Raw genomic sequence first — 10,953 nt, 5'->3', positions numbered from 1 at the left:
TTAGGGCTTTCACATACATATGGCAGAAGATCATCAGGAAAGATAGGGTACTGAGTTGCAAGGCTTGAATCAACGGCAGAGAAGTAACCACTGCTCTAGTCTAACAACATCACAATTCACAAGACAGAACAATTACATAGAACCAATAACAGCTTCAAAATACAGTTTAAGCATAGGTTTCCAAAGCAATTGATCTGGGCAACCTCAGTTAGCAATAAAAACCGGACAAACAAATCCAAACAATGATATTTTTAGTTCATTTCCTACATTTGGTTGAAAAATCATAAATTCACCAACTTTTTAAAAGTAGCAACAGAACTGAATCATGACAAATACTTTGAGAAGTACTACAAAGGGACTGTACTAGGAATCAAGGAAAATAATAATAGTTATATGGTTGATTGTGTGTGTTGATCAGTATTTTAGCTTCTTTTTTTTAAAAAAAAAGTTATGTCCTCTAGTTATCAGACCTCGCAAGCAATATGCAAAAAAATTGGCCATCACTGCAGGCATGCCCAAGCAGCAATAGCGTAGGGTTCTGGACACACGAGTGGGTGAAACATGGCACATGCTCAGAGTCTGTCCTCGACCAACATGGATACTTCGCATCAGCTCTCAACCTCAAACAGAGATCAAGCCTCCTCCAATCTCTTAACAGAGCAGGTAACGTTGATACTCAATCAATAAATATAGAAAAATTCTTTTCATCAATCACTATTCACCAACCCACACTCTATGAAAAACATCTCCGTATCCTGTGAAAAACACCCTCACACTTTATAAAAAAACTATAAGTGTGGGGTGTGAAAGTAAATAGTGGCATATGCATAATAAATCTCATGAATATGTACTTTTTTTTCTCATTTTTATTTCAATTAATTTGATTTTGGTTTTTTAATTACACCACGTATATAGTCAGATATCAAGTAGTATTTTTAAGTTCTGATTAGAGACAAATATATAATATATATATATATATATAAATATATATACACACAGGAATAGAGGCAGATGGGAAATCTTACAGCCTACAAAACATCAAGGAAGCCTTAAAAGAAGCAATTGGGTATACTCCATGGATAGAGTGCAATACGGATGCTTCGGGTAACAGCCAGCTTTACCAGATCTACCTGTGCGTGGATACTTCTGGATCAGACTTCATCGAATGTCCTGTGTTTCCCAAGGGAAAATGCAGTTCAGCGATTGAGTTCCCTTCATTTTAAGATTGTGAACGATCCATGTTATCTGTTTAATTTCTTTGATCATCCACTGATCATCAATTCAAGTAACCACTGTAATGATCGTCAATTTATGTATACCCGCCCGCAGGCTGCAGCTTGTTGGATGGAAATAAGTTTTCATATATGAAAATCCAAAAAAAATAATATATCAACGTGTTTGTGTAATTTGAATGAAAATTTCTATTTGTAAACCGGTCAATATGCAATTGAAAGAAGAGGAAGAAATTAGATGCCCCTAATCAACTCTGAATTTCTGTAAGCTCTCTACATGCACTTTAAATATAGAGGAAAAAAAGTAAAAAAGGAAACGTTTATGCTCTTTACATAGCTCCGGCCAAAAGAGTCCCAACATCCAAAAAAGAAAAAAAAAAGATGGGATGGATCAATGTTAGGAGGAAATTTTTTATGATACATATATATATAGATCAGCACATGTGGCTTACCATATTCAACGCTTCTACATACACACAATTGATATAAGGTACCAGGGGTGTACACAAACCGAAGAAATCGACCATAACGGCCTCAGACCAGTTGCCGGAGCACGGCGGTTGAAACCAGCATAGAACAAGTTGGTCGGTTTGGTCCCGATTTAAAACTGGACCGGACCGCTGAACCAACCGATTATGTAAATTATATATGTTTTAAAATTATACATATATAAACATAATGTGACATAGGGTTTGCAAAAAAAATATAAATGAAATAGTACCATTTAAACACCCCCTTCCCTCCCTCACTACAACAGAATGTGTATTTTGTGACAGAGGAAACTGTCACAAAAAAATGGCAAACCGTCACTAAACATATTTGGTGACGGTTTGAAACCGTCACCATGACCGTCACGTAAAGTGCGTCACAGAAAACATTTGGTGACGGTTTACTGTTCAACCGTCGCAAAAAATATTTTTAGTGACGGTTGGAAGTGTTCCGTTCGGTACAACGTTCGAACGTTCCTTTTTTTGTGACGGTTATGAACTGTCACAGAAAATCACGTTCGGACGTACAATTAAACGTTCGGACGTTATACCCGACCCGATTGGCGTTCGAATGAGAGAAGTTGACGTTTGTTGTATATCGTTCGAACGTATCATATTTACGTTCACATGTTAATGCGTCCGAACGTTAATTACAATAAACGTTCGAATATTTGTTCGAACGTAAACGTAAATGTTCAAACGTAGCGCGTTTAATGTTCGGACGTTATTTCGAATGTAAACGAAGGAGCGTCCGAATGCAAGTTCTTTATTCGAACGTTAGTCGGTTTAACGTTCGAACGATTCAATTGTATTTACGTTCGAACGTTTGGTACAGTGTGAACCAACGTTCGAACGATTTTTATTTACATTCGAACGTACAGATCAGAAATACTAATTTCATAAAATTTAAAAACAAAATACCAATAGTATACATACCCAATTAAGAAGTAACAATGTCTTATAAAAGTACAAAATTAGATATTAAAACTAGTCAGAAATATTGATAAAATTTATTTCTTCTTTTTCCCTCGCCCACGGGGATTCTGTTGCAACGACATAACACGCTCCATTTGCACCATCATCTCTCGTTGCACTTGCTCTTGCACTTCGCTGCGTATTCTTTCCTCCTGGTCTCTCTGTTGGTCCTGCAAACGCGTCTCTAAATGAGACTGTCGTTCTAAGAGAGACTCTAACTCTTGCTGTCTCGACCTCATATACCCATTCTCACGCCGTGCAGCTTCTAAATCTGCTGTAAGATTATTAATTTGTGAAGCCGATGAGGTTGAGGAGGATGAACATTTATGCTTGATAGATCGTCCCAAACCTCTTGCCATACTAGGCTGCGGCCCGAGCACTTGGGTGAATATGTCTATGTCACTAGGAGAGGATTCCGCAGAAGTCGACTGCATCTCCAACATTTTGTTCTGCAATTTAAAAGGTAATGATCGTAAATAATTAGGAACGTATTAAAAGAAATAGAAATAAGAAATAAACTATTAAAATGTTCTATAAAAAATTTATTTAACAAAATTAACACTGCTTACATAATTATCTGCAGCGACAGGATCCATCCACTCACTATGCTCATTAGTGGGAGCAGCAGCATAGACATGAACGAGGGAAAAGTTTTCAGGATCATCACGTTTCTAACAAAGCGACAATATTAGCAATTTTAAAAAGATAATGTTAGTACTTATCAGAAAGAATATCAGGAAAATAAATAAATTCTATAATTTTTTAATTACCATTTTTTCAGCAAGGCGGTGGAATGACCTTGAACCGGCACGATGGTGGACAGTCAGAACGGATCTATTCTGTGCATTTGTAGAACTCAAGTGCTACAAAATATATTAAAAATGTTAATTGTAATATGTATACATATAATGTATAAAACGAATATGAATGTAAATAATTTAAAGATATAAATGTAAAATACCTGATAATCTGGAGATGCGAAAAGATCACAACACTTTCTCCAATCATCTAACTTCATCTGCTGAAAAGGAGACTGCGCAGCCTCTTCCAACGTCTCAAACTTCTTGAAGTGGTCATGACATCGTCCTTTGTGACGTCGGAATAGTGTAGCCATCAACTCATTCACGGTTCTCAAATCCTCGCTACGGCCAAAGTCGAGGTCGAATTCATCCTAACAAGGGAATCAGGTAAAAAATATAATATATTAATCTAAGTGAAAAAAATGTACTGAAAAGTAAACTCACCAGCACACGACTTCGAATGTGCTCCTTAATCTCATTCGGAACATCTCGCCATGAGCGCACATAAAATGGAGCATAAGCTCGAACTACTGTGCCAATATAGGAGGAAAGCGCTGCTGCACTATCATCCACTCCTCCAGTGGAATTATCAGGAATTGTGACCTTCAGTTTACCGTGCCTTCTATTTTTTTCAAGAGAGATTCCACGTGTATAGCCACGACCGCGACGTGCAGATGCATCAACTACATGATAATAATAGATATACTATAATTATAATTATATAGTTATTGAGAAAAAATTATTAACTATATATATAATTATTCCTTACTGGTAGGTGTCGACTGGCTGTTGTTCTCTTCTGTGTTAGCTTGATCTTCAGGAACGGATTCCTCGAGTGGGGAGTCCTCAATGGATTCAGGACTTGGACTTGGCGGAGGCACATTTCTTCGTTGTCGTTTTGGCGGCATTCTTTAAAATAATTAATTATATCAAAGAAAATTAATTAGAAGAAATTATGAAAATTTAAGATATTTTATAGTCACCTATATAAATAAAATATTTAGTACTTTTACTCTTCAGATGAATTTTCCATAGTTGTTTCAGAATCTCCATCAATAACATCTTCATCATCATTATCCACCTCATGCCCGGATTCTGATTCGTATTCATCTTCTGACTCGTCTTCTTCATCTTCCTCCAAACTGACTTGAATTGAATGATCATTTAATACAGACGGGTCGAGATGTACGGGTGGGACATCATCTCTACACAAGGGGAGCAACTCGAGTGCACCGAGGTCAACAAACAAGTTAATACCCTCTCCATCTTCCTGGTATGCCTCAACAATCGGATTGTCATCTTCATCTCCACTATTCTCGTAATCTGCACTCGTTCCTGCTTCATATATATTTCGAGGAACAAATTTTTGTACAACTCGCCAAGTTATCTCCCACTATCTTCATCAGCACTTTTCATTGGATCAATCAAGTAATAGACTTGGGTAGCTTGACAAGCCAATACGAATGGATCATCTTCGTACCATTTAGATGCAGTATTGACACTCGTAAAGTGATTATCCCTATGTATCGAAACCCGACCACCGCCTAGATCCCACCAATCACATTTGAAGACATATGTTACAGACCCACCCAGATATTTCAATCCGATAATATCACGTATGACACCATAATAGTCAATATCATCTGTTCCATGACTCCCCTCGACCAACACACCACAGTTTTGAGTCTTTCTATTACGTTCACGGTCCAAAGTATGGAATCTATAACCTCGAACCGTGCATGCAGTATATCGAAGTGCTCTATTTGAGGGACCACGGGCCAATGCATACAATTCAGAAGAAATTGATCCGGGATCACGAGCACGTTGTTCCAAAATCTAAAAATTGAAATAGTATATATTTATTATTTTATTATCCAGAGTTAAAAATTTCACAATATAACATATATATAATTTTAGTTCATACACGTTCTTCAAACCATCCGGGAAATTCTTCCTCGTGTCTTGCCTCTATATTTTCTACGCCTTCCGTTCTAAGTTTGTCCATGTGGTCACTGTTATAACATATTGCAAAAGAAGTATATTTTGAGCACAACAATTCTAATTAATTTAAAGAAAACTATAATTATTCAAATAAATTAAATGACATACCTAAGATAATCATCAATCTCTCGGCAGTTATTTAGCACATACCACCGAACCTTACCCAACTCTCCATCAATTAAATCGTAACCTGTTTGTGCACCCAAGGGTCGTACATTCTGGGAAAACACTGATAGCTCACGAGGAGGCGGAGTAGCAAGATCAGCATTTCGCTCTTGACGACTAAATCGTGTCTCAACACCACGAAGATATAGAGAGCAAAATGTTATACAATAATTTTAATTATTATAATTCTTAAAGAGTTACTTTTATGCTTGTTATTACTTATATATTAATTATTATTATAAATATTTAATTATCATACTTAAATTTCAATGGTTATACAATAATTTTAATTATTATAATTCTTAAAGAGTTACTTTTATGCTTGTTATTACTTATATATTAATTATTATTATAAATATTTAATTATCATACTTAAATACTATTATCACAATATATCAAATCCATATCACAACATATAAAAGTGATAACTCACAATATATTCACAAAATAACATGCCACATGTATTAACATATTTCTAAACTTGAGTAAGCAATAAACATGTAGGGAAACAAAGCCTAATGACAATATATTTTTAATAATAAACACAATATTTCAAATTTATATCACAACATATTTAGAATAACTCACAAACTATTTACAAACTATACAAACAATAATCACAATATGATAAAGAGTAAGCATCAAATCACAACAACATATTGATAAAGTTTAGAAATATACCTAGCACTCACAATATCCTCTTACAAATCAAAATCTTCTTCCCAAAACAAGCAATCCTTCAAAAAAATACAACACAAACTTATTAGAAATATTCTATAACAAAAACACATTCTATAAATATCATAAAATTTAAATAAAGACAAGAAATAAAAATATTATCTTACCAAAACTCACATCTCTCTCACTCTCTAACTCAACTCTCTCTCACTCTAACTCTCTCTCTCTCTCTAACTCTCTCTCTCTCTCTCTCTCGTCGAAATCTCTCTCTCTCTCTCTCTCTCTTTCTCTTTCTGTTGCGCGCACGGGAGAAAAGAAATAATGGGCATCCTCCCGTGCGCGTACTGATTAAGTTCTAAAATTATTAGTTTAAACGTTCGAACGTTAACTTTAAACGTCCGAACGTTAATTCTAAAATTATTCCCGCCCAGAACGTTCGGACGTTTAAAATACACGTTCGAACGTACCCTTCTTATGATATAACATGAAATCTAGCGGGAAAGTTCCCGCACTTTCCTCATATATGTTCGAATGTATCACAATTTCTCGTTCGAACGTTTGTAGATTTATAGATAAACGTTCGAACATACTACTTAAACGTCCGAACGTACATTTCATGAAAGTGTTACCATATTTGAGCGGGAAATCTCCCGCACTAATTTGACTAACGTTCGAACGTTGACGGATTTGATGTTCGAACGTATAGTATAAACGTCCTTACGTCTAAATAATCACACAGATATTAAACATCGAGCGGGAAAATTCCCGCCTCTTACTTTAACGTTCGAACGTTAACTTCAAACGTTCGAACGTAATATTCCTATTATACTTAACTTATAATATAATATATATACTACATTGTATAGTATTTTGTGCATAATATAATTTATATATTATGCACAAAATATGTTTTTTTCTAAATTACTTATATTTATACTAGTTAAATAATATATTTATACTATAATATTAAGACTAAATTTACTAATAATAGTTTAGTATATGACTATATGTAAATATCATACTACTAAAAATTTACAATATTACTACCATGTTGTTCTAAATTACTAATGTATAAATATAATAGCATGTAATACTAATGTATATATAATATACTATAAACACTAAGATGCATAATAACATCAACATGTAATATTGTAATACATATACTAATGGATAAACACTAATCTATAAATTTATAATAACATATAATACTAATGTATAATAACTAAAGTATTATTCATATCAATTTTATATAACAATATCTTGTATTAATTATATTTTTTGACCTAATAAATTCTCAACATATTCATTTTGATAAATATATTAGTAATTCTAATATACATTAGTATAATAATTAGATTTATGGCCTAATACTAATACTATTAGTAAACCACTTTAAGCCTATATATAAATTACTATATAAAGCACTATAGTATTAATTACTAATACTATATTACTATGTGATACTATTAACTATAGTGATATATTAGTATTAGACATTAGTATACTAATACTATCAGTGATATAGCTAGTGTAATATAATAATATTTATACTAATACTATTATATAGTTATACTAAATTAAAATCACTATAGCAAATATTAATATATAGTTATGCTAATCGCTATAACTAATACTAATACTAATATAGACTACAGTTATAACTTATAGTATTATAACTTATACTAATATATTATATAGTTATACTAAATCACTATAACTAATACTAATATAGTTATACTAATCACTATAATAGTGATATAGTATTAATATCACTATTAGTATAATACTATAATATATAGTATTAATAATAACTAATACTAATATAATTATTAGTATAACTAATATTTATATAATATATATATCAAGTATAAGAGATTAGAGATTTTATATATATATATATATATCAAGTATATTAGTTTATTATTAATATTTCGGTGCTTTTTTTTTAATATTCATATATAATAATATATATCATTCATTTTTTTTATAAATTTTCATATATATATAATATATAAAATAGATTTATATTAGTTAGTATACTACTATACAATACGGCGTCGTTTCTATTGCAATAGGACTTTCTTTTTAATTTTTGAATGCATGTTATTATGTTACTTGTTTTATTTAGTTGTATTTCTTGTTATAATCAAAAGTTTAATTAATTCCCACAGGTAATGTTGAGAAAATTGAAATTTAAAAGCTCACAAATTTTTTTTTAAAAAAAAGTGGGTCAAATATGAAGTTAAAAAAGATAAAAAAAAAATAATAAAAAAATCCGACTCCGCTCCGACTCCGCTCCGACAAGTCGGAGTCGGAGTCGGAGCGGATTTTATATATTGCTAAACTTTATAAATATAAGAAGCACTCACAAAAAAACCAATAATCTAATTGTCAATAATATTATATAACATCCTAATATATAACTTAAACATTTATAATATAATATATTATATTGACAAACGTTCGAACGTAATAATAAGTACGTTCGAACGTTCTATGTATATAAGGCCAAAACCGAACGTCGAAACGCATTTCCCTGCCCGTATCCATCGTCTTCTCCGTTATTTGCCGCCACCGCCGCCGTCAACTCCGCCACAACCGTCACTAAAAGGTAGGCATTCATCTTTTATGCAAATAACATGTATTTTATTGAGATTTAGATTGACATTTGGATTGAGTTTGGTTTAAAACCGGATAAATATTACCGGATTTTCAACTTCATTTTCCGGCCACCACGACCAGTCATTGGCCGAATAGTCACCGTAGAAATGTTTCTTGAAGTGTATACTTCATTTACATGGTGACATTTCGGCATTTAGACCCTTGTAGAGAAATTTTCGAGATTTCAATAATGGCTGAGTCGACTCAGCCATTCTGCGTCGAAACGTTCGAACGTTTCACCAAGACATTCGAACGTACGACGTTTAAATTACCGAGCCGTTACGGCTTCCACGTTCGAACGTTAATCGTCTTACATTCGGACGTGAATATTATTAAACGACATACGTTCGAACGTTAATATTTACTTTCGCACGTAAATCACATACGGTCGGACGTTTAATTATAACATCCGAACGTAGTGATTTTCTACATTATTCATGCTTCGACGTTCGGACGTTCATATTTACGTTCACACGTAAAACAAATACGTTCGAACTTAAATTCGAACGTATTTGTTTACTGCTTATGTTCGAACGTACATCTGTACATTCAAACGTATTTGTTTTACGTTTGAACGTAAATTTATTTACATTATTTTACGTGCGAACGTATAAGTTAACGTCCGAACGTTTTTATCTTTAACGTTCGAACGTTAAAGATAGAACGTTCGAACGTTAATCCAGAGCATCTTAAAATTAATACAAAAAAATGCATTATTCTAAATAATTTTTTTTTCCTTTTCTATTTTCAGGATATGGCTCTTCCACTGCATACACGAAAACGAGGGAGGGAAGGAGCCACGTCGGACACTGCCCGTATCGGAGCTCGTACTGTTATGGTAGAGAGAGAGGTCTTAATTAATGAGTTCGACGAACTCTGTTGGCAGCAGACGAACCTAAGAGATGTTTTCCTCAGTAGAGGCTGGGGAAATATCTGCACATTGAGGGGGAAGGTATACCCCTCAATGGTTCAAGAATTCTATATGGGGATGTGTGACATGCCTCCGGATGCATCCTCTCACACCGTGACTGTACGCGGTGTTTCCATTGAGGTATCGGCAGATGTCATCGGCGAGCACCTCGGGATTCATCGAGGTGCTCAGACATTTACACACTCAACACCCCGTGAGGATGTAGGCACTTCTGCATCATCTACTGGCCGGGGATGTGAGCCAGCATCAGCCGATGATGCAGGCCAGTCAGAGGCTGAGGATACTGGCGTCGAGGCTCGGGATGATGACCGAGACGAGATTTCTACATCCTCACCGGGAGGGATCGCATGCAGATCGAGCGGAAGAACGCCTTCAACCAGAACCATCTGCTGCATTTCTTCCGCATGTTGCACCTTATTGTTGCAACAAATGTTGATCCTGTGGCTCATAAAACCACATTTAGTCGGCTTCGGGCACAATTTTTGATACGAGTGGCACGTGGAGATCCTATAGATTTGCCACTGCACATTTTTGAGAGGATCCGTTACGAGGCGAGCATCGTCTCCACGGATAATCTCCCATATGGTGTCCTCATCAGCCGACTATTACTTGCACGGGGAGTGCCGACCCAGCCAGAGGAGCGGGTCAAAGATCAGATGAGCCCCCTCGACATGACCACGCATCGGCGTAGCATTGGACAGGCGAGGGGACGTCAGCCACCCCCTGTAGAGGATCTAGTTCCTCCGACGCAGCCTGAGCCAGGTCATGTCGGGAGTAGTAGTCAGCATACGCCGAGTACATCTGCAGGAGATGTGCGGCCTGCTTGGGTTGATGCGGTCATCTCACAGCTGACTGCGCATATTGATCATAAGATCGATCGATCGCTCGAGGCTATATCGGCGTCTGTTGCCGAACTCACCCATCGTGTAACTATCCTCAACGACAAGGTTGATACCTTGACTGAGGAAGTACGGAGTTCGACTTTTGCGGATAACGTTATCATCTGACTGTTGTTTACT

The 10,953-nt window shown here is 35.0% G+C and overlaps 1 protein-coding gene across 1 annotated transcript in view; it reads left to right on the top strand.

The window, feature by feature from the left end:
• LOC108988763 (ribonuclease 1-like) overlaps positions 1 to 1,378 on the top strand; it is a 24,404-nt gene extending 23,026 nt beyond the window's left edge. Inside the window, exons 3-4 of the mRNA XM_019004008.2 lie at positions 462 to 663; positions 1,000 to 1,378. Of these exons, the coding sequence (XP_018859553.2) occupies positions 462 to 663; positions 1,000 to 1,223 (426 nt within the window). The 3' untranslated portion in view covers positions 1,224 to 1,378. The remainder of the gene's footprint in view (positions 1 to 461; positions 664 to 999) is intronic.
• Positions 1,379 to 10,953: the final 9,575 nt, after the last annotated feature.

Source organism: Juglans regia, chromosome 13 (assembly GCF_001411555.2).
Source record: "Juglans regia cultivar Chandler chromosome 13, Walnut 2.0, whole genome shotgun sequence".
Taxonomy (NCBI): Eukaryota; Viridiplantae; Streptophyta; class Magnoliopsida; order Fagales; family Juglandaceae; genus Juglans; species Juglans regia.
The sequence above is the reverse complement of the archived record's forward strand: the minus strand, read 5'-3'. Positions and strand labels throughout refer to the sequence as shown.